The following is a 23,624-nucleotide window of genomic DNA, read 5'->3' as shown; positions in this document are numbered from 1 at the left end:
GCCGGGTGCAATGCTGCCATGGCCACGGGGCCCGCAGCCGAAGCTGGTCCAGGCCCGCACTTCCATGGCCACGGGGCCCGCAGCCGAGGCTGGCTGGGGGCAGCGCTGCTGTGGCCATGAGGGCTGCCACAGGCCCCTGTGACAAGCTGTGCCAGCCACGAGTTGGTAAGCTTGCGTCAGAGGCTCCTGGTGTTTCACCAGGCTGGACCCACCTCGTTTTGCCTGCTTGTTTTTAAATATTTTCTGGTACTTTCCGTCAAAGTCTGCACATCCAAATTGGGTTCCCAGTGACGTCTGCAGTACCTGTTATGTGACATTAGCTATGTTTTCCACAAGGTGTCAGTGTTGTCTTCATTGAATTAACATTGCCTTTCATTGTATTCTGGTTGTTCCGTTTCCAGCACCCTAGTTTCCCGTCCCCCTATCTGCTCATCTTTGCTGTGGAGTGATTGCTGACTGGTGGTCTCACACGAGGGATTTTCAGGACCCCACACTCAGGGTCTGTCTCCTTCCTGTGGTGTGTCTTCTGTTTCACTAAAAGATATCTCAGGGAAGTGTCTGTTCACAGCTGGCCAGGAGGTGTGAAATCTGTAAGACTTTGTCCCCTGTCCTGCACTTGTCTCCCATCCTGTCGGCATCCATCAGTGGTCCAGGTGCCATCCAGTCCCTCTGGCGGGGCCCTACCTGCCACTGTTTGCATCGCCCTGGGTGACCATCTTGAACAGCCCAGATGAGAGGCCGCTCCTTCTGCAGCGGGGAGGAGCCCATCAGCTGTGTGCTGGGTTGTGTCTGTCTGGAGTGCCCTTCTTGGCAGGAGAGCCCAGGTGCCTGCCCACCTGCTCACAACCCACAGTGCTGCCGGGGCCACTTGGGTCTGGTACGGATCCTGAGAGCCAAGGAAATCTCCCTTTTTGCTTCCAGACAAATTGGGGAAAACCTCATCGTGCCTGGGAACGTCAGAATGATCGATGCACACGGCCTGCTGGTCCTCCCAGGTGGGATCGATGTCCACACACGGCTGCAGATGCCTGCGCTGGGCATGACCCCAGCTGACGACTTCTTCCAGGGCACGAAGGCCGCTTTAGCGGGAGGCACCACCATGATCTGTGAGTTCCTGCAGCCCACTTCCAGGCACAGCCTCGTCCCATGCTCGTCCGCATGCCAGTGTGGCAGGAGGAATTTCATGTTTGTTGTTGCTGTGTGTCTGCGAGTCAGCTCTGACTGAAAAGAAGTTTTCTCGCAGTCCTGTCCAAAGGGCGTTTGTGTGTGGGTGTTCTGAATACCCAGGGAACCAATGGATGTGGGTCCTGCAGGGGTCTCCTGTTGCCGCCTCTGGCATGGACCAAGGATGGAAGCCAACTTCTTTGGGCAGAACAGGGTGTGTTGTCTGGAAAACCAGACACGACTCTGATGCCCAGCATGGCAAGCCCCTGCCATGTTCAGAGTGAAAGTGTTCAGATCAAGGAGGACATTAATTCTCATCGTCACTCTAACACCAAGAGTCCCCAGGTCTTTATTGCTACTTCTGCCAGGGTCAGCCTCAAGCTTCAGCTCACAGGTGCTGGTGAACCCCCCGAGGTCAGAGTGAGCCCTTTGAGCAGAAGCATGCAGAGGGGTCTGCTTGCCTGCCCCCCCAGGAAGTGCAGGCATGGGGTGAAAAGCTGGAATTGACCCCTGCCCCCCCACAGCTGGAGCTGACCCTGCCCACCTCCCCCCCACACACACCCACCCCCCAGCTTACACAGGAAGTACAAGCATCAGAGTGAAAAGCTGGAGCTGACCCCACAGAGCTTTGAGCAGTACCCTCCAGCCATACCCTGTGACTAAGCCTCAGCCTACAGGGCTGACCTGAACTTGGCCCCCCTTTCCTAGTGGTGACCGCAGGTCAGCTAACACCCACAGGTCACCTCTTCCTGTCAGCTCGCAGACATACCTCTGGAACTCACTGTGCTTAACGCGATTCACAGTGTTTTGCATTTTCAAAACCAGAAGCTTGGTGCACCCGCACTGGCGTCCATCTGTGGATACTTGGTGTCTTTGTGGGTGTCCCAAATGGGTTTGGGTCATTCTCACACTATTCCAAACTTTTGTACCATTACTGGACACTCGTGATGTAAACCTAACCACCATGGGCACTGGGAGCCCGGTCTTGGGGCGACTGGCTTGCTGAGACTCCCGTGGGGTTTGTGGTCTGGAGTTTAGGCCCAGACATCTCAGCTTAGTGGTGATAGGAAGTAACTCGGCCCTCCTGAGGTGGCACGAGGATTAGAGCAGGTGGCATGCAAGTGGCCCTGAGCAGTGCCCATGCACAGTAGATGGTCAGTAAATGCAGCTGCCCCATCACCAGTGAGAACAGCAGTAGTCGGGGCTCCATCGCAGGGCACACTAAGCCTGGTTGAAGTGATGCATGGTGCTCTGCACAAGCTGCAAGCAAGAAACCCCAGCCACATCTGTGTCCACTGTGGACTTTGGCCAAAGGACTGGCCACTTTAGCTCAGGAGGGCCAAGGACAGCCAGCGGCATCAACATGCCGTGAGGTATCATGTGGTGATGGGGAAACGCAGGCTGCCCTGAGGTGGCATCTGTCCTGTGTCCTTCTTGCTCCACATGTCCAGATTCTGGCCAGTGCTGTGTCCACACGGCAGCGAGCTCGGGGGTGGGGCAGGGGCTAACACTTCCACGAGGCCCTGAGCTCATACTGGAGGATGAGAACAGAGCCTTCAACACCATCCTGGAGTCAAGTCATTTCTTCACCAGCGTGCCCAGTGGAGGCCACTTGACCATGTGCTAAACCATAGGACATGTGCAGGGTGGTGGCACGATGCCCTGTTCTCTGGGGAGATGCATACCACATTGCAGGGCATGGGGGCGCCTTTGAAGGAGTGAGGTAACACCAAGGGAGGCAGCCCTGTGGGGGATGGGGAAGGCAGGGCCAGCAGCATGGCCAACACTGTCCACCTGCAGGCCTCACCTGCACCCCTGCTCTGTGGGTGGATCCTGCCCACAGAGGGATGTGGGGGCAGGCCGGGCCCAGCACCGTGGACAGCGCTCTGTCCACCTGCAGACTTGTGACTTGCGTCCCGTTCTGTGGGAGGGGACAGGAAGTGGTTGGATCAGACTCCTCTGCCCTCTCCCCACTCAGCTTACATACAGCTGCTGCTTTTGGGGAAACTAGTGGAGAAGGGAATGAGGGTCACCAGTCCCCCACCCCAGCGAGCATCCTTATCTGTGGGGAAATGAAACCCAGGGCTCGTGGAGGGTACTGTGGTGGCAGAATGGGCAGAGCCAGGGTGCTGGCTGATGCTCTGTCCCCGGCAGTGGACCATGTGTTCCCGGAGGCGGGCGTGAGCCTGCTGGCTGCGTATGAGCAGTGGCGAGAGCGGGCGGACAGCACAGCCTGCTGTGACTACTCCTTGCACGTGGACATCACCCGCTGGCACGAGAGCATCAAGGAGGAGCTGGAGGCCCTGGTCAAGGACAAGGGTGAGGACAAGGATGCAGTAGCAGCTGCCACCTCTACCTGTTCCTGGGGTGGGGACAGGCTACCTCGCCCTGGGTGAGCTCATCCTGGTCTCCTAACTAAGGGACAGGGGTCACTGTTGGTGGTGGTCTCCACTGGCTTAGTGCAGAAGACACCACCTGGGTGGAGGGAACATCCTTAGCAGGTGGAGCACGAAGTGGGAGGGAGGTTCTGGTGACCTAACTGCCCTGTGGAGTGGGGAGCAGGGTCCCCCAGGCAGCTAGCAGAGCCATCTGACGCCCCTCCTTCAGGAATCAACTCCTTCCTGGTCTTCATGGCATACAAGGACAGGTGTCAGTGTGCGGATGGCCAGGTGAGGTGGGGGGGTGTGGACAGCAGGGGCTGAAAGGGGGTGTGGATGGCCAGGTGAGGTGGGGGGGTGTGGACAGCAGGGGCTGAAAGGGGGTGTGGATGGCCAGGTGAGGTGGGGAGTTGTGTGGACAGGAGGGGGTGCGGATGACCGGGTGAGGTGGGAAAGATAAGTGGATGGCTGGGAGGATATAGTATCCAGCAGGCCCACGGCTGCCGCTGACTCAGCCCATCTTCCCTCCCAGATATATGAGATCTTCACCATCATCCGAGACCTGGGGGCTCTGGCCCTGGTGCACGCAGAGAATGGGGACATCATTGAGGAGGTTTTGGGGGGCTCTTGTCCACTGCTTGGAACACCCTCAAGCCCCAGTTCACCTGCAGGAAATGGAAGGGGGTCCCCAGAGTTCTCCCCCAAGTCTGTGTGACTGGAGGACCTGGAAGGCCCTGGGGGGGGTCCAGAACTCAGCTCAGACATGGAAACCCATGGGGCAGGAGTCAGTAGGATGGTGTCTCAGGGTGGGGGTCTGTGGGACCCCTGGAGCAGTGGGCTTAGGATGAGCCTGTGGGTGGGTTCTGTCCAGGGGGTCTCTGGATGTGGGGCATTCATTGGTCCAGGGTTAAAGTGTAGTCCGTGGGGTACAGTCTGTGAGGGGAGTTCCTTGGGTAAGGACTGTAGCATAAGGGAGGTGGGGTCCATTGGTCCAGCCAGGGCTGAGGGGCAACATAGTGGGGTCTATGAGGGGCTCCCTGAGCCAGGGGTCCATTGGACAGGGTCTATAGAGCTGTCTGTACATGTTGTCTCTGGGGGCAGTCCATGAGAGGGGCTTCTGGTGGACAGTCCATAGCAGGGGCCTCTGAGGGGGCAGTCTATGGGAGGGGCCTCTGGGGGGCAGTCCGTGGGAGAGACTTCAGGGGGCAGTCCATGGGAGAGACTTCAGGGGGCAGTCCATGGGAGGGGCCTCTGGGGGGCAGTCCGTGGGAGGGACTTTAGGGGGCAGTCCATGGGAGAGACTTCAGGGGGCAGTCCATGGGAGGGACCTTTAGGGGACAGGCCGTGAGGGGGGCCTCTGGGGGCAGTCCATGGGAGAGACTTCAGGGGGCAGTCCATGGGAGGGGCCTTTGGGGGGCAGTCCGTGAGAGGGGCCTCTGGGGGGCAGTCCAGGGAGGGACCTCTGGGGGGCAGTCCGTGGGAGGGGTTTTGAGTACCCTGGTGGCTGTCCTAGGAGCAGAAGCGGATGCTGGAGCTCGGCATCACAGGCCCGGAGGGCCATGTGCTCAGCCACCCTGAGGAGGTGAGTATCCAGTGGACCCTTCCCACCTCCTGGACTCCAGGGGACTGTGCCCCGTGACCTAACTGGTAGGTGTGAATCACAACACGCCCCCAGGCAGGTGTTCTCCAAGTCACCTGTTGGCCTTGACCTAAGTACCAGGACCACAGTCTGGGAAGCTCTGGGGACACGTAGTAGGCTCAGGTCCAGACCCCTACCCCGCTCTCAGCACCCAGCCCAGCTCCTGGCTCCCAGCCCAGGGTCAGTTCAGTCCGAGGAGGGGCAGCGGAGGGCTGTCACCTCCTCATGGTCAGGGTCTCCATCAAATGTTCCCAGGTGGAGGCTGAGGCTGCGTTCCGAGCTGTCACCATCGCCAAGCAGGCCAACTGCCCGCTGTACATCACCAAGGTCATGAGCAAGGGCTCAGCGGACGTGGTCGCCCAGGCCAAGAGGAGGGGTGAGTGAGCATCCTTCTGGGGGCTGGGTCAGCTCAGGGAGGGTGGGCTAGGGGTGCAGGAGGCCCTGGAGGAGATCTGCAGGCCTACTGGGCGCCTTGGATGGGGCGGGCAGCAGAGCGTTTCTGCTAACCCCGTCTCTGGAAATGAGTGACATGCAAGGAGTGTGAGACAGAGGCCTTGAGTTCCAGAGGACGCCCCCATCCCCCCATCACTAGTGACCCTAGATGGTGACCCTGAGGAAAAGAGCCCCCCTGGAGGGTCAGACCAGGTGGGAGGAAGAGATTGGAGGAGGGGGGCTAAACCAGAGGGGTGGGACCTAAACTAATGGAGCATGGAGGGGGTGGGGCCCAGGGGGAGTGGCAGTGTAAGTGGGCGGGGTCTGGATGGAAGTGGAGGGGCGGGGCCTGGCTGGGAGAAGTGGGACCAAGGTGGAGGGGCGGGGCCTGGGTGGAAAAAGAAAGGCTGAGGTAGAGGAACAGGTCTTGATAGAAGGTGGGGAGGGACCCACCATGGCGGAGGGGCGGAGCCTGTATGGGAGAGGTGGGGCCAAAGTGGAGGGGCGGGGCCTGTGTTGAAGGGGAGGGCCCCTAGGTTGGGGGGGGGACCCTGATGTTGAGGAAGGAGACTGAGACTGAAGGGCAGGACTAGTGGGCCAGACAGAGAAGCCCGCTGCCCTGCCCACCTTGCCTGCTCCTCTGAGTGCGTCTCTTCAGCTCACTCCAGCTTGTCCCCAGCTGTGCTGGGTCCCACAAGGCGGGTGGGGTTCTCCGTGGGGAGTACTCTGCATGAAGGCTTGAAGCTAGTCCTCCTGGTTACAGCCTAGCTTGGGGGGGTTGTGGAGGCTCAGCCCCCCCCAGCACTCCCTGCACCCCATATCCATCCCAGAGCTCCTGGGGGAGAGGGCGCTCCCTGGAACTCACCACTAGGCCTGACCTCACAAGGAAGCATGTTTCCATGGGGCTGTGCCCCAGTGACTCCTCCACTGCACCACCAGGCAGGCTGACCCACATGGGCCACTACCTCCTGCCAGCCACACCTCTGGGCTTCCGTCTACTGCGTCCCCAGGGTAGGGTGGCATGGGGTGGACCCTGCTGGCTGAGGGCCGAGGCCCTAGGCTCTGCTGGCAACCCCCTCCAGGGGCCATCGTGTTTGGGGAGCCAGTCACTGCCAGCCTGGGCACCGATGGGTCCCACTACTGGAGCAAGAACTGGGCAAAGGCCGCAGCCTTCGTCACCTCACCCCCCATCAGCCTGGACCCCAGCACCCCAGACCATCTCACCTCCCTGTTGTCCAGGTGAGGGCACCAGAGATCCTCAGGGAGGGCTTCAGATGGGAACGGCCCCCACCCAGCACCACACTGCTGTCCATGCCCTCCCCTCACAGACACCAGCCCAGCACTGACATCATGGCCTCTGAGCTCTGGGCCTGCTGCACCGGGGGAGGGGGCACAGAAGTACCCCTTGGGCTGCTGTTTACCCCATTCTTTCCCCAGCGGAGACTTACAGGTGACCGGCAGTGCCCATTGCACCTTCAGCACCGCTCAGAAGGCCGTTGGCAAGGACAACTTCACACTCATCCCAGAGGGCACCAATGGCGTGGAGGAGCGCATGGCCGTGGTCTGGGAGCAGTGCGTGGTGGGTGTGGGACTCAGGGAGGGTCCTGCCATTCCACTAGCACCTGGTGGCTCTGTGTTCTCCGTTTTGAGGCCACCAGTCACACAGGATTGTGCCCTCAAGTAATCCTAACTGACAGCATCTTCAAAGACCCTGTGTCTTCAGGCCAGGGTCAGCCCCTAACATGCACATAGAAGCCGGAGCAGCTGGCCACCCTGACACTCACCCTCTGAGAGCCGGGTCCCTGCCGTGCTGGGAGGGGCCACACTGGAGGAGGCGCTGCCTGGCTCAAGCCCTGCTCCTCCAGGACCCCAGATGCTGGTGCTCTGCTGGCCATGCGCAGCCCCAGGACAAGGTCCTAACTTTCCAGGAAGTAGCTGCAGGCCATCCACAGCTCCTTCTTAGGTGGCCTTCTGGCTTTGCAGGCCTCAGGGAAGATGGACGAGAACCAGTTTGTTGCTGTGACCAGTACGAATGCCGCCAAAATCTTCAATCTTTACCCCCGGAAGGGCCGAGTGGCTGTGGGTTCTGATGCTGACCTGGTCATATGGAACCCCAGGGTCACCAGGATCATCTCGGCGAAGAGCCACAATCTGGTAGGCCACTGTCCCCACCAGGGCCAGCCTGCGGTGGCCGGGTCTCACCCAGCACCGTGTCCACATCCCACAGCACAGTGAGTGACTAGAACATACCATCCCCGTTGTACAGATGGGGAGACTGAGGCAGGGCGTTTATAACTGGGGTCCTGCTTTCCCGGAGGAGCCACCCTCAGTGCCTGCCCACGCACCGCTTGTCCTGAGCACGTGAGGTTGGCGCCTGGGCTCTGACCATCTCATCAGCGGTCTGAGGAAGGAGCCACCCCCTGAATATAGCAGACAGGCCAGCAACAAGTGAGCCTGGGGCATTCCAGAGGCGAAGGGGCTGAGGTGGGGCCTTGTCCTCTCCCCAGAATGTGGAGTACAACATATTCGAAGGTGTGGAGTGCCACGGGGCCCCCACGGTGGTCGTCAGCCAGGGACGTGTTGTGCTGGAGGATGGGAATCTGCTTGTCACACCTGGGGCCGGCCGTTTCATACCCCGGAAGACATTCCCAGACTTTGTTTACAAGAGGATAAAGGCGCGGAACAGGGTGAGGCTGTGCCCGTGAGCCCTCGTGTCGGGGTGGGACCAGCCCCAGAAAGAAGTCCCCTTGCTGGGTGGCCTCGCTCAGGGTGTTGGCCATTGGTACCAGGGAAGGAGGTGTGTGTGAGTGCCCCCATGGGCGGAAAGGTAAAATGCAGAGAAGACGTGTGCACACCTGTGTGTGTGTGTAAAGGAGGGAGTGTGCGTATGTGTGCAGTGACAGGGATGTGCAACATACATGTGAGGAGGGGTGCACATGTGGAGGGGTGCAAACTCACATGGAGGTGAGCTGTGATAGATGTGTGTGCATATGTGGGGTGGGGTGTGACTACAGAGGTTTGCATGCACCCATGAAGGTAGGAGGCATAGATGGTAGGTGCCTGTGTGCACACATAGAGGTGTGAGTGCACACATGTGGGGAGGTGTGCATGTACATACACGTGGGGAGGCGTGTCTGTACATATATGTGGGGAGGTGTGCGTGCATTTGTGGAATGGAGGTATGTACACACCTGTGTGCATGTAGGTGAGTGTGCTCTCAGGAACGCCTCAGACTGTCCCAAGGGGTGGGTCAGGGGTCCATGCCCTCACCCACACCTTGTGCCTGCAGCTGGCGGAGACCCATGGTGTGCCCCGAGGCCTCTATGATGGGCCAGTCCATGAGGCTGTCATGCCAGCAAAGGCATCCGGTGGTACTCTGGCACGTGCTTCATGCCCAGGCAAGGTCTCTGTGCCACCCATACGGAACCTGCACCAGTCAGGGTTCAGCCTGTCAGGTGAGTTCATCAGAAGCTGGGCTCAAAGGGGTTTGGGAGTAAAACACTGGCAGCCACCAGGCATCGTACCGGGACAGCCCTTTTCTGTCCGAGGGCAGTTGGGATGAACTTCCCAAATCAGCCATGGGGGGTAGAGGTCTCTGCAGAAGGTGACATGGACTCACTCAGAATCACCCCCATCAGCCCTGCCCTGGACCACAGGCCTCCCCTTGGCCTCAGGTCAGACTGGAATGTCTTGAAGGTTCAGGGGACCCCAGCACAATGTGACTTTGTCATATAGGAAGGCAGGTCATGAGGTTAGAGCCCACCCAGATGGCAGCTCAAGTCCTAGCGAGGTGTGTGGACGGGTGGCCAGCCCCCCTCTTCTCCCAGTGCACAGTGTGGAGAGAAGCTCTCCCAGCAGACAGGGGCCAGCCGTACCTAGTCCAGGGGGCATTTGCCCCCTAGCGCCCTGTCTCCTTCTGTGGGGCTGCCCTATCCAGAGGACGCAGCATTGTTGTAAGAGGTTGTGGCACGTGCATCCCCTTGTCTAGGGTGGGCTGAGACACACAGCAGGACCAGAGACAGGACAGGATCCCAAGAGGGCTGGCTTTGAACTCCCAGCCTTCTGCACAGTGTAAAGGCTGTGCCACCATCCTGTCATGAGAGGCCGAGGGCTGGGAGCCCCTGACCTGGCTCCTGGTCTCCCCACATGGCCTGGGACCATCCCAGTCGTGTGCAGCGTGGGCCTTGGCAGTGCTGGCTCTGGGAGGACAGGGGGCAGCCCTAGCCCACATCCCCTCTCCTTCCCTTGCCCACTCACTGCCCTCTCCTTCAGGGTCTCAGGCGGATGACCACATCGCTCGGCGCACAGCGCAGAAGATCATGGCACCCCCTGGTGGCCGCTCCAACATTACCTCCCTCTCTTAAACTCACCCCCCCACACACCTCCTCAGACTCCCTTTTCCCTAATGGACCCACCTTGCCTTTCCCTCCCCCAGAGCGCCCTTATAGGGTCCCAGGCCCTGCCACCCATGGGGAGCCCTGGTCATGGGAGGGCTGAACTGGGGAGATTTCACTGCCAGGCGAGAAGGCTGGAACAGCTCAGGGTCCCAGGTGCCTTTCCGGGCCAGGCCTGAGTGTTAGTGGGGCTGGCCTTCACAGAGCGTGGGGACAGCCGACCCCGCTGAGAGGGCTGCCCATTGGGGGCCTGCCTGGAGAGAAGGCGTCCAGCTTAAGTCACTGCCACCCATGCCGCAGGCTCCACTGACCTCCAGGTCAGCCAGGCCCCTTGGCCAGGAGACAACCAGCCCCGCCCAGATCTGCAGACTTCAGGGATCCATCAGGGACTTCAGATACTCATTCCAAGGACCAGACCCCAGCGTCTTAGTGCCCGAGCTGGTCAGACCCTTAGACATGCTGCTTCCCCTCTTCTCCTAAGACGTGTTCTCTGGTTTCTTAGCTGTAGTCTTCGTCAGTGAGCAAAACTAGCCAGTCTGCATGCCGCTGGCCATGAAATTGGCCATTAAAGATGCAGTGGAAGCTGCCAGAGTGTGAACCGTGCTTTGTACCCTCTCCCAGCACACAGCTCACGTGCAGTCCTGAGCTGGCCTTGAAGCCCTTCGTGGGAACAGCCCTAGAGGCTCGAGGACTGGGAGGCTGACCCAGAGCCTGCAGGGTACTGACAGCCCACATGCAGGACCCGGGCAGAGAGCCACGGCCACAGGGGACCACCACGCCACATAGTAACCCAACACCCCAGGAGAGGGGCCAGGTGAAACCCCTCTCATACAGGCAGCAGAAGACAAACATGTCCAGCTGGGCAATAACCCCCAGATTCCCATCCAAAGCCCCCAAAACTCCCAGAAGACAACAGCTGGCCATCCCTTTGGTCTCCAGAATCTTTGGAGGGCTGGCCAATGGTCACCTGGTCACCTTGGGATTTGTGTGTGTCGGACAGCATGGCTGAGTGGTGGCAGGTTAAGGGTAAAAACCAGCCAGATCACACATGGCCATCTGGCTGCTGGGCTTCACGGAGACAGAGGGACAGTGGCACCCACAGAGGCTGGCAGGAGACAGAGGGACAGTGGCACCCACAGAGGCTGGCAGGAGACAGAGGGACAGTGGCACCCACAGAGGCTGGCAGGAGACAGAGGGACAGTGGCACCCACAGAGGCTGGCAGTCATTTGTTCACCCACTTGCTCATTCATTCCTCCGCCCATGGACCACCCACCCACCCAACATGCCCCGTCTATCAGCTACTCATTCACTCGGTCAGTCATTAATTCTCCAATGTGGGCGTCCCTCCTGTGTCCAGTCCCTGACTGGGCCTGGGAGCTAGGCTGGCCTGTCACACTTGGGTGTGCAGAAGATGGTCAGCCACAATTTTGGGTCAGTTTTGGGAGCTTCAGCCAATGAATGAGTCAGGTGGGTGTCACAAGGAAAGTGTCCCCTAACCTTGCACCCAGGGGTCAGTTGCGGGTGGAGTGCATGTATCCCCTGTGATGTCCTCTGCAGGCCTTCCCAGGATTCCATCAGGCCAGACAGCAGGTTCTGGTCAGAGCTGGTTCTGAGGCTGTTGTCCAAGGCCCAGGCCCCTCCCCTCATCCCATCTTTTAAAGGACCCTGCCCTCCACGCTACCGAGCCCTCCCAGCCCCAGGGGAAGTTACTGGGTGTCCTCCCTACCCCCTACTCAGGCCTCGAAACCTGGGCTTAGATTATGAATGTCACACACTGTCACACACACACGTACATGGGACATGAAACACTTCTGCCATCACAACTCCCAGAGGTGAACTCTACAGAAACTTCTGGAACAGGTATAGGTCTAGAAAACATTCTTTCCTCCCCACCCATGCCCCTCCCCACCCTGGCCCTTGATGTACAAGAAGAAAGCCACAGCCGGGTGCCATCTACACAGGGTAGCAGGTTCGGCTCCAGCAGCTGGGAGTCTGGTGACGGTCCCATCCAGCCAAAGCCCTGGGCCTTCATGACCTGCTGCAAGCCAGCCCTCAGGCCCTCAGAGAGTCCAGGCTGCATGGCATGTGTGACACTGGCCCTCCCATTGCCCTGGCCCAGATCAGGATCCTGGAACACCTGCCCCTCCACACCACTGTCTTGAGAAGACCGGAGCTCTGAGGTCCCCGCGCTGACAGTGTGGTGCCCAAGTCCTTTGAGTACATGAGAATGGGTGGCTGCCCCACTGCTGTCCCCAGCCTGGTTGACAGTCTCTGCCACCTGGTGTCCACTGTATTGGCACTCAGCTGCTGCCTGCCGAGGGACAGAGGGGGCCACACATGGACAGGGACCCCCTGGGCCCTCTGTCCACCGGTGCTTCTGCTTCGGCCTCATCCTGCAGCTCAGGCTCGGGGAGCAGGTCGGCTGTAAGGTCCTGACTCCTCTTCAGCCTGGGGGAGACACCGGGAGGGGCTGGGTGTCTGGGGCTCACCTGCCTGGGTCCCACCATGAAGAACACTGGTCTCCAGGCCTCACTGTGTATGTAAGCAGGTGGGACCCAGGAGGCGACATGGGGCAGCCCAATTCACACACTGCCTAACGCTAATGGCGAGACGTCTGTGCGCTCGCCCAGGGCTGTGGAGGTCAGTACAAAGACTGTCACATGTGCACCCGCCACCCCAGGACAGAGCCCTCAGGCCGGGGCTCCAAGCCTCTCTGGCACTCCTTCCTATGATCAGCAGAGGGAGCCCCAGAGTAATGCATCTCCCACTTCACAGTCCTAACCCCCTACCCTGCCAGCCTCACCCCCAGAGCCCCATATCTTCACCCCAGTCCCTGATATCTATACCCAAATCACAATATTCCCACCAGGACCCCATTCTCCACCGCACACCCCATTATCTTCATGCACGTCCTGGAGCTCTGGTGGCCTGGAGGCGTGCGGCCAGGTTCTATGCTCCCAGATGGAACGGGGTGGGGGGGGCATTCTCCTTCCATGCTGTATACAGCCTCTGAAAGTCTCTGGGGGGTCAGCCATGTGGCAGTTCTGACTGCTACTTAAAGACAACACACCCCAACTCTGTGCCCCTGTATCCTCCCAAACCCCAATGTCCCCACCCAACACTCACTTTTCTCGATTAAAAATCACAAAGTCCTGCTGGATGGCGTCCAGGCAATCCTGAAGATAGTCGTTCTCCTGTCAGACAGACACTGGCGTGAGCTAGTACTAAACATGCCACACCCTGTGCCATCTCTTCCCTCGGCCGATGACAAGGGACCCTGTCTCTGGTGACTGAGTGTGAGGGCCCTGGCAGATGGCCGTCCATTCAGAGGTTCTGGACAAGGTGGCTGTGACGTGGTAGGAGGGAAGGGTGGCCACCATGCTGGCTTTGAGGTCAGCATCTGGACAAGTGGTAAGGATGGGGCATTCTGAGGGCTTATGCTGCATGAACAGGTGTGGCTGGCTCCTAGGCAGTGTCCATTCCCTCATCCTGCAGCCCAAGGACAGTGTTCAAGGTGGACACTCACGGTGGGGCCTCAGGTGCCAGCCAGTCACTTTCAACTCATAGTGGCCCGTGGGCAGCAGAAGGAAGCACTGCCCAGGCCTGGCCATCCCTACACCCCTGCATCACTCAAGAGTTTCCTCCTCTTTTTGCTGGGCTTTCTGTGGTGGTGTCCACTACATCGCTGCTGAAAGGTGCCCAGCACCTTGGGCAAACACACTGGCGTGCCTCCTGCACCACGATCTTGTGGTCAGACAGGACCTTCAGGGGCTCCGAATCTGCCTGAGGCCCCCCTCAGGATGGCTGCCTCCTGCCTGCCAGCCCCAGAAGCTCACTGCCAGTCCTGCCTGTGGGGGCCTGGCTTCACCTGGTCCCCCACACCCCAAGCCCCACCATAGCGAGGTAGGGCCAGCCACTTGACCCTGGGCCCCTCACGCAGCCCTGTCCCCATTCCATACGGGTATTGCTGCAAGGCCATGTTCTGACAGACTAGACATCTAATTGTGTGAGAGCAGGGGGCCCCACAAAGTCACCAGCCCTCTGCTCTCTGCTGGTCTCACAAGACTGGCTCTCCACCTGCCATGGAAATCCTACCTCCAGACAGGAGGGGGCACCAGCAGTTGTGTGCTCCCTGAGAACCTGAGCATCCAGGGCGACCCCGACCTTACCCCGTACCCCAGTGATGAGGGGTGGCCCCCACCTTCTTCCAGCAACTCTAAATAAACATACAGCTGGGGGCCCTCCCCATGGGAGTCTGGCTAGGGAGAGCAACTCCATCACAGGGTCATCATACTGTCCTCTCTGGACACTGCTGTGCTTGGACGCACGGTCAGGGGACCACAGGGGCATCCCACCTGCTCAGAGAAGGAGCCCCCCAGGGGCTAGAGTTTAGGAGGGGCTTCGAGCCCTTCCCCAAACCCGAGGGCGGGAGCCCCCCTCCACACCCCCAGGATGGCCGGCCATCCGGCACTCACAGACTGGGAGCCCCCCTCCACACCCCCAGCGCGGGATCCCCGCCTCCACACCCCCAGGACGGCCATCCGGCACGCACAGACTGGGAGCTGTCCCTGCTGTTGTCGCGGGACTTGTTCTTGGCCAGCCTCTTCTTCTTCTTGTGCAGCGGCCTCGACTCCAGGATCATCTCCTCCAGCTCGAAGGTGGGGTCGCAGTGCAGGCGGCCTTTCTGTGGGGGACCAGGTCTGAGCTGCGGGGCAGTGGCTCCCTGGAGTCCCCGGCAGGAGAGTGTCACTTACGTTGGGCACGAAGCCTGGCTCCACCTTCTTCTGACTCAGGTCGTCCCAGGACACATGGGCCAGTGAAGGCGAGGCCTGCATGTCACGGAGGCTGGACACACGGTGCTCGGGGTTTACAGTGAGGAGCTGAAAGAGGCCGTGAGGCAGAACGCAGGGCCCACGCTGCACCAGACGCGGGCCGAGCGGGGCAGGCCGGGGATCAAGGGATGTGTCCTCAGTGCAGCCTGAGGCTTGGGCAGTCCAAGGGTGCAGACCGCAGGACCTGCTGCCCAGTCACTGGGAGGGGGCTGGCTCACTGGGGCCCACAGCCCAGCTCCTAGCTCCCCGGAGCACCTGCATCTCAGGCCCCATCCTCACTCTCAGGGTTCCCCCACCCCCACCCCAGGCAGCAGCGCAGATGGGAGTTCCAGCTGGTCACTGAGGTGAGAGTCACTGAGTCCATTTCCAAGGGGCCTGCAAGTCAGTTGTCACACCTCTCCTGGGTCGGTCCCTCCCCTCCCCAAGACCACTTCCTGAACCTCCTGGACTAACAAGAGGTCCAGGGGTGCCTCCTGTGGAGAATTCAGAGCTGACCCTGTGCAGGAGGAGCGCCGGGGCAGGACACCCCGCCCCACCCAGGAGAAGGAGCACACACACCCACCTTCCTCAGCAGAGACACTGTGTCCTTGGACCAGGTCGGGACGTATGGGACGCTTACGGTGCTGAACAGTTGCACCAGGGACTCCACAGCGTCACTCGAGTGGATGTCGTAGGGCCGCTGAGGCAGGAACAATGGTCAGAGCCCGAGCAGGGCTGACAGCACCCCAAATCCACAGGCAGCACTCCACTCCCATGGTACCCAGAGGGCAGCTGGTACCCCCTCCACAGGCAGGCACAGGAGGTGGGCACTGTCCTGGACCCCAAACCAGACGGGGCAGGAAGAAGAGACCCTGCCATCTGCCCTTACCCCAAGGCCCCTGTGGACTTAATATGAAGGTGGAGGTGGAGTCTGCCCACTCAGACACAGGGGACCTTGAGGTGACTGAGTTTTCAGAGTCCAGGGTGGCCAGGATCCCCCCAGGGAGGCTGGAGGGAAGTGCACCCTCCCCCCAGATGGAAGCCTCCAGTGTAAACAAGGGACCCACCCAGAAGTCTCCCAGAAAGTCCCAGGACAGCCCCACTAGGCTGCACACAGACCTGCCCAAACCCATGGGAGACCCAGGCCATTGAGCATCCTTGTTCACGTGTCAGAACCCAACTCCCTTGACTTCCCAGGCCCCCAAAGCATGAAGGGTATCCTGTGCAGAGCTCCATACCCATCCTCGAAGCAGCTCGTAGGCCATCACCCCCACTGACCACCAGTCCACTTCAAAAGAGTAGCCAGTTCCCCCGCTGACAAAGGACTGGAAGATTTCAGGAGCTTTCAGCAGACAGAGAAGAGGCACTGAGCCGGGGGGGCTGAAGCCCTGAGCTCTGCCCTCCCAGGGCCCTTCTAGAGCCAGCTGGCCATGAGAGCAGGGGCACCAGCAGTGGAGCACCGGCCCCTTCTGAGGCCAGCCGTGGAGGGCTCCTCCTGACAGCCAGCTCTCATGGGCATCACTGAGGCTCATGCCCATCCACTGGCAGGTGGCCTTAGGGGAATTTCAGGGAGTCCTGGGGAGACCCAAGGATTGGACCAGCTGTGTGGGCTCAGCATCGTGCACTTACCCATATAGGGCTTGGTACCAGCCAGTGCGGTTGCCTTCTCGCCGTCCTTTATGATTGTGGCGATGTTGAAGTCTGTCAAGTGTGCGTGTCCTGCAGAGGAAAGAAAGGCCGGGCAGCTGCCGCGGAGAACAGTGTCCCTGTGGCAGGGTGGACACTCACCTCCTCCTGCCTCTCCCCCTCGCCCCAGCTCACCTTGCTCATCCAGGAGAATGTTGTCAGGCTTGACATCTCTGCACAGAGAGAAAGAGGGTGAGCACCCCAAAAGCACCTGTTTCCATGTGGATTCTGCAGGCAGGACCTCGCTGCTCCCAAGCAGGTGGACCTAGGGCACACCTGAGGCGTGCGTACCTGTGGATGATGTGCTGGCTGCACAGGTAGTCAAGGGCCATCGCCATCTCACAAATATACAGTCGCACAGTCTCCTCCGAGAACTGGACATTCTGCTGCAGGTGGTAACGCAGGTCCCCACCCGGCAGGAGGTCCACCACCATGAACATGTCCTCCTCATCCTGGAAGGAGTACCTGTGGGCGCCGAGGGCAGTGAGCGAGGAAGTGGTCACAAGAAGGGAAGGTGACGAAACAGTGGGCTGGGGCTGATGGGGGTGGTGCTGGAAATGACAAGGACATGGTAGTGATTGCGACGAGTCATGAAAGGGATGGTGATGGTGCTGGGGGAGGGGCTGATGGCTGTGGAGATGAGGACACGGAGGAGGAGGAGTGACATGGGGGTGCTGGGGGTGGAGATGGGATGCGATGAGTATGGAAATAGGGTGCTGATGAGAAGTGGGGTGATGGAGATGAGGAGGTCATGATGGCGGTGGGTGATGACAGGACAATGGTGGGAAGGGGCCGGTAAGAACAGGGATGGCAATGGTGGTGGCCATCAGGTGATGATGGGGTGATTATGGGGATGGGGATTTTTATGGGGATGGTACTTGCACTAATTTCGTAACATCAACACAAAATTCGGATTCCTAAGTCTTGCCTATTGGTGTTAGTGCCAGTTCCAGGGTCACACGTCCCCTCGTGGAGAGCCCTGGAGTTTCTGCAGGCCCAGGGAGGCGCTGCATTAACCTAGGTGTGTCATGAACATTGAACCCCTTTACCACCCTGGCATACAGAAGATGAATGAATGGCAAGGTACAGGAGGGCAGAGAAGGACTCGGTGCTACGGGGCTTCCAGAGGCATGGGGCACCCGGAGGGGCCCTCCAGGGGCCGACATGGGGCAGAGATAATGGAGCAGGGCCCTGGAGGCTTCACTCACCAGAGGTTTACCAGGAAGACGTGCTCGATCTCCTGCAGGATCTCCAGCTCCCGGAACACGTTGCGGACCTCGTCGCGCTCGATGCACTGCTGCTTGTTCATGTACTTCATGGCGAACATCTTCTCCGTGTCCCGTTTCTGCACAATGCACACCTGCAGCACAGAGGGTGTCAGCGTGCACGCGGGACGGACACACGTAGGCCCACACCTGGACACCAAAATGGCAGGATGCCACGTCTCCTACAGACAGCCCTTCAGGAAACAAGTCAGCCACCTGAATACCAGGGGGCCTCCAGCAAGTGTGCCCACCGGGGGCCAGCCAGTGAGGGACATGCTGCAGGGAGGCTGGGTGCCCTATGCATGAACACTGCACACAGCAGGCAAGCAGACAAGCTGGCGACGGCACCACACACCCCATAACCCAGCTCCCTTCCTGGGAAAGTGGGTTAGAGGGCTGTTGGGATATTAAGACACCCCGTACCCTGCAGCAGACCTGAACTTGACCTGAACTTGGGAAGCTCCCAAGAGCAAGAGCTACCATCCCACCAGGAAGAACTAGACTTCTGTGGTGGTCCAGCCACAGGGGATGCCTTTCGGTCACAGCGGGGCCCTCAGAGGTGAAGGACCCCCCCAAAGCCCTGTGCAGTGCCGATTTCCCCGATGGAAAGGTGCTGATTACTTGAGTGGAGGAGTGAATAACTAAGAAACAGGCGCTGCGAGTCCCTGATGCCCACAGGGAAATCCATGAAAACCCAGGGTGGAGATCTCCAACGAGAGCCAGGATTCAACAGACAAAAACGAGGAGTAATGCAGTCACAGAGAGCCAGTTCTGAGGTCTCCCCAAGAATGGCTCCAGGCTCACCCCCCAAGTGTGGGGAGTGAGAGTTCCAGAACTCAGGGAGGGCGGCCGACAGTCCAAATGCAGCACCCAGAGGCATGTGGTCTGGAACCGGCCCCGTCTCTGAGTGGGCATGAGAGCCCAGCTCTTGGTGCATCCACAGATTGGGAAGGTGCTTTGTGCCTCAGACCTTCACACAGTGTTATTTCCAGAAGAGTTCCAGCAATGCTAGGCACGAAGCAGCAAGCACAACAGTACCACGCGGCCACTCAACAAATATTCCCGGAGAGTCCTTACAATTCTAAGTGGTTATGTGACGCTACGCTAGTTACTATGTCATAAAGGGAGGTGGCGTGGACAGGAGCTGGACTTGAGCTGGACAACTGGAGACAGTGCCATCTTGGGGGGAGTGGCCATGGCGATGGTATGGGTATCCCTGAGGAACACACGGCAGGACATCTCCCGTCCAGGGCAACGGGGCCCTTGTAGCCACCCTGTCCACCCTCCTGCTGAGCCTGCCTGCACTTGACTGACCCGCGGCCTCAAGCACTGAGCTGCGGGGAGACCCCCTCCTCCTGGCCGGGCTCCAGCCGTCTTCTGGCTGCATCATCATTCAGTGCCCACTCCCCCCAGAGCAAGGCGGGGCTGCCACCCCTGCCCTCAAACCCTGTGTCGGCGCAGGTGCTAAGCTCCTCACGCCACGTTCTCATTCCAGGGGCTCCTAGAGAAGTTCTCTAGGTCGGAGGACATCTCAGTGCTAGCCTCCTCCAGGAGGACACAACAACTGCCAGGGTGAAGTGGTGAGGTGGTGCGCCCAGCAGTGGGGTCAGACAGGCGGGTAACTGTGTACTACTCTCTGCTGCTGAAAGAACTGTCACAAACTCCAGTATGTGGACACAGCTCACTGTCCCCCAGGTCTGGAGGTCAGAGCCTGGAATGTATCTCCCTGGAGTCCAGGTGTCACAGGGCAGACTTCCTGAAGGCTCAGGGGACCACTGGCTTCCTTGTTCTCTCCAGCTTCCAGGGACTATCCACATTCTTTGGCCCTGGTCCTCTGTCTTCAGAGGCATCAGTGTCACTTCCCTTATCTTTAAAGCTGTTAACAATCCCAATTGGTCCAGTGGTGAGAATCTTTGTCTTTTTTATACTGAGCTTCAATCCATATAGGAGGCTGCTGTCCTTGACCCTCTGTAGCAAATGCTTCAGGTCCTCAGTTTCAGCAAGCAAGGTTGTATCATCTGCATAATGCAGATTGTTGAGTCTTCCTCCAATCCTGATGCCACACTTCTCCTCATAGAGCTCAGCCTCCTGGATAATCTGTTTTGCATATATATTGAAAATATATGGAGATAGGACACATCCCTGGCATACACTCTTTCCAATTTTGAATCATGTGGTGTTTTCCTGCTCTGTTCTGACGACTGCCTCCTGGTCCAAGTGTAGGTTTCACATAAGCACAATCACATGTTCTAGGATGCCATTCTTCTCAGAGTCAGCCACACTTTGTTGTGATCCACACAGTCAAAAGCCTTTGCATAGTCAATGAAACACAGATAGACATTCCTCTGGTACTCTCTGCCTTCTGCCAAGACCCTAGCCCTAACCCTGTATTGGCTATAATATCTCTAGTAAGACACCACATACTATATCCAATCACACACCACACACTACAGTCATCTCACACACACACCACGCACTACACACCACACCATATGTGGCGTATGAGAGTACAAAGGGATGCATCCAACACTACTCAGGTTCTGAAGCCTCTGCCTGGGAGACCCCTGCCCAGAGGAAGACCAGGTGGGTGAGCTCCGCAAGCTTTTCTATTAGGGATGATCACCTGTGCTGGCTACACCCACAGGCCTGGCCCCACCTCACCTTGTGACCACGCCCACAGGCTCTGCCTTGTCTTGCTGGCCACGCCCACAGGTTCTGCCTCACCTTGCTGGCCACGCCCACACGTTTCCCCTCACCTTGCTGGCCACGCCCACAGGTTTCCCCTCACCTTGTTGGCCACGCCCACAGGTTTCCCCTCACCTTGCCGAAGCTGCCCTTCCCAATGGCCCGCAGGATCTGGAAGTGGTCGAAGTTCACTACAGAACAAAGAGACACAAGTGAGATGGACAGGGGCAGAGTTCGAGCCTCGTGCAGCCCCTCCCCCAGGACAGGAAGTCCTTCCTCCGGGCTGTCCTCCCACCAGGAGTGGGTCACATGCCTGCACACACTGAGGTCCCAGCCCCATTGTGGGGATGAGATCCTGCTGGAAACCATTCAGATGCTATCACTGAGTTCAGGAGAAGGATGGGCAGTCTCCTCCCATGCGAGTAACTGCCTCCGAAAATCCGCTGGACAGTCAGCTATGCATCAGTCTGACCCCTCAGTGGATTAACCCGTGGTCACACAGTCCTTCAGAGCCAATGTCCTTGTAACAGAGGAGATGTAGATATAGACTGGGGCCTGGTCCCCAAGGCCATGGGCACCTGGAGCTAGAGGCTGGAGCTAACAAGGCGGTAGCTAACCCTAGAGTCTGCCGAGGATACAGGCCCGTAATGCCCCGACTCTAGGCCTGTGGCTCCCGAGCTGTCCCCATGGGCCACCCATTCGGTGGACACACATGCCGCAGCCCTGGTTAAACCAGGAAGCGGTGTTTGTCAGTCCCCACCACAACTGGCTCCCAAGCCCAAGTCTCCTTCCGACTGACCTCCAGCCATGGGCTGACCCGGCTTGTAGCCCCAGAGGGCCATCTTTCCTAGGCCCACTGTCTCACACATCCCACAGAGGGACAGGCCATCGCTGGCCCACAACGTTTATCCAGGGTTAGTCACATTCACTTGTCCATCTGTCCCCAGAGCACAGGAGGGAGGGCTTCCCCTCAGTGACTAGAGGACAGTCTGCCACAGCAGCCCTGAACCCCTGGGGGGCAGGAGAAGAGACAGCCCAGGACTTCAGGGGGCAGTCCCATGGTCTCCGGGTCCACTACCTCCCCCAGGGCTCTGTCCCGTGTTCTCTGGGTCTGAGTGGTCTGAGTACCACTGCAGCCACTGTCTGGTGGTCTGGAGGTCCATTCCCTTGCCCAGGGCCCCACCCTGTTTCTGGTATAAGCATGTGGAGACGATAAACACCTTCTTTTCCACTAAAACCACACAATGCCCTCACCCACTCCCTGCTGCTCCACGACGCTCCAGTCCTCACAGGTTGTCTCCCAGGTGTGGAACAGACACAAAGAGGCATCACGTCCAACCTCGGGCAGAGACCTCCTCCTGGGCCAGCTGATCCAGGCCCTCACCCACACAAATGCTCAGGTGGTGCCTGAAAGCCCCAGGCCCCAACTGGACACCTCTAATAGGCACCCCAATTACTCTGCGGTTATTTTTTCAGAGGCAAAAGCAAAGGCTGCCTTACTGAAACCAAGCCAGGACACCGCAGGGAGCCTGCTGGTGTCTCCTTGTGGGGGCGGGCGGCTGCCTGCCATGCTGGAGGCTGTCCCATCAGCATTTCCAACATCAACACCCCGAGTGGACAGGTTCCCAAGGAGCTTCCAGGCTCAGACAGACCAGGGACAAAGGCCTGGACTCTAGCTCCCAAAGCCGGCCAGCAAAACCACAACGGGCCAGCCCTCACCAATCAAGGGACAGTGAGGAGAGAGCACTAGTTTACACCACGTGGGGTCACGATGTCGTGCAGCCAACTTAGTGGCACTGAGAAGTGAGGGTGTGAGGCTGCGTCACCGGGACTGCTGGGGTCGTTGGGTCACCTGGTTTACCAGGGACTGAGAAGTGACTTCCACCTGTGACTTCACAATGTGTATGTGCTCTCTGTGGTCTATGAGGAGGCCTGAGGATGCAGGGGCTAAGTGCTTGGCTACTGACAGAAAAGTTAGCGGTTCAAAGGCCCAGCCACCCCGGGGGAAGGCAGAAGCAGTTGGCTTTCATAAGTATTTACAGCCCTGGGAAGCCTCCGGGTCACTGTCTGCCCTGCGGGTTATTCGAAGGCAGAATGTCTTGCAGGCTGAGGGTTCATGCTCCTCACAGTTATGGACGCGCTGTCGCTGTCGCACTGGAGCCAAAAGCTGACCCTCTAGTGGGTTTGCAGAGCCTGGAAGTCGCTTTCCCGCGGAGCAGCTGCTAGAGAGGCCCCAGACCCCCCAGAAGGTGGAGGAGGACAGCGTGGTTCTGCAGGTCCAGGAATGGCGGGGCTGCACTAAGGAATCAGCATCTCCATCGAGCCAGTGGGTCCATCAGAGCCGCACGCTCGGCCCTCGGGGACCACAGGCTGGATCCGCTTGCCCAGGAAAATCGAGCTGGGAGCAGAGCAGATTTCCTGTACACATAAATCTTTTAAAATCAAGAGTTCTTAAAATATTTATTCTTCAAGGAAGAGTTTTCTTGTGTAGAGCTGACAATCAGAATCCTGGCTGATGCTGAAAATGGGTCACCTGATCCCACAGAAAGGCACTGGGAGGAGGTGGACTGGTCACAAGGTCAGCTTTCAAGTTCAAGTTCACAGAGGTCCAGCTCAAGCCTGTGAGCCCAACCAGACCGGGGGGAAGACCTTCACGCTCCCAGGCCCTCTCCGCAGATGGGCTGCAGTCCACATGGGGTCACCTCCTAGCCAGCCCAGCCTTATTCTCCTGTGGGAACCAGGCATGTCCCCTAGTTACTGCCTCACAGAGCCCACTGACCCCTGTGCGCCCTCATGGGATGCGTGGGCTTCAGTCCTCAGCTCTCTCCCACCGTGAGCACATGGACCGCTAAACCTTGGTCCTAAAGGGCTCAACCATGGAGGGCCCCAAATGGAGGGGGAGGAAAACAGGGAGTAAAATTCAAAATCATAAAAATGACCCGTCTCTTCTCTGCAGACAGGTGGATGCCCGAGGCCATGGCCCGTATTCACCCCCTAGTCTCAGGACAGGTCTCCACTGTGGATCAATTTTTAGCCTGATGTCAGACACATCTAGAAGGTTAACAACACCGGGGTACACTCTCCTCCAAAGAACCAGCCACTGGAGGTAAAAGGGCAGGAGGTGCCCAGGACTCCAAGACCGAGGTTCGGAAGCGAGAAGAAGAGGGGA

General features: G+C 59.0%; 2 protein-coding genes across 2 annotated transcripts in view; one reads left to right on the top strand and one right to left on the bottom strand.

Annotated features, from left to right (window-relative positions):
* Positions 1-9,977, top strand: part of DPYSL4 (dihydropyrimidinase-like 4) — a 15,021-nt gene extending 5,044 nt beyond the window's left edge. The window contains exons 3-14 of the mRNA XM_006879859.1: positions 922-1,106; positions 3,319-3,483; positions 3,772-3,833; positions 4,075-4,155; positions 5,056-5,124; positions 5,437-5,557; positions 6,696-6,852; positions 7,051-7,192; positions 7,597-7,767; positions 8,121-8,300; positions 8,903-9,068; positions 9,886-9,977. Of these exons, the coding sequence (XP_006879921.1) occupies positions 922-1,106; positions 3,319-3,483; positions 3,772-3,833; positions 4,075-4,155; positions 5,056-5,124; positions 5,437-5,557; positions 6,696-6,852; positions 7,051-7,192; positions 7,597-7,767; positions 8,121-8,300; positions 8,903-9,068; positions 9,886-9,977 (1,591 nt within the window). The remainder of the gene's footprint in view (positions 1-921; positions 1,107-3,318; positions 3,484-3,771; positions 3,834-4,074; positions 4,156-5,055; positions 5,125-5,436; positions 5,558-6,695; positions 6,853-7,050; positions 7,193-7,596; positions 7,768-8,120; positions 8,301-8,902; positions 9,069-9,885) is intronic.
* A 2,331-nt stretch (positions 9,978-12,308) lies between these two features.
* Positions 12,309-23,624, bottom strand: part of STK32C (serine/threonine kinase 32C) — a 47,094-nt gene continuing 35,778 nt past the window's right edge. Inside the window, exons 2-12 of the mRNA XM_006879858.1 lie at positions 20,591-20,646; positions 17,714-17,865; positions 16,797-16,970; positions 16,641-16,678; positions 16,449-16,538; positions 16,058-16,161; positions 15,403-15,519; positions 14,763-14,888; positions 14,561-14,692; positions 13,135-13,202; positions 12,309-12,456 (exon numbers count right to left, since the gene is read on the bottom strand). Coding sequence (XP_006879920.1) covers positions 12,309-12,456; positions 13,135-13,202; positions 14,561-14,692; positions 14,763-14,888; positions 15,403-15,519; positions 16,058-16,161; positions 16,449-16,538; positions 16,641-16,678; positions 16,797-16,970; positions 17,714-17,865; positions 20,591-20,646 — 1,205 coding nt within the window. The remainder of the gene's footprint in view (positions 12,457-13,134; positions 13,203-14,560; positions 14,693-14,762; positions 14,889-15,402; positions 15,520-16,057; positions 16,162-16,448; positions 16,539-16,640; positions 16,679-16,796; positions 16,971-17,713; positions 17,866-20,590; positions 20,647-23,624) is intronic.

The sequence above is a fragment of the Elephantulus edwardii genome, unplaced genomic scaffold (genome assembly GCF_000299155.1).
Source record: "Elephantulus edwardii isolate Elephantulus edwardi_28Jun2011 unplaced genomic scaffold, EleEdw1.0 scaffold00006, whole genome shotgun sequence".
In the NCBI taxonomy this organism is placed as follows: domain Eukaryota; kingdom Metazoa; phylum Chordata; class Mammalia; order Macroscelidea; family Macroscelididae; genus Elephantulus; species Elephantulus edwardii.
Note: the sequence above shows the minus strand (reverse complement) of the source record. Positions and strands in the feature narration are given on the sequence as shown.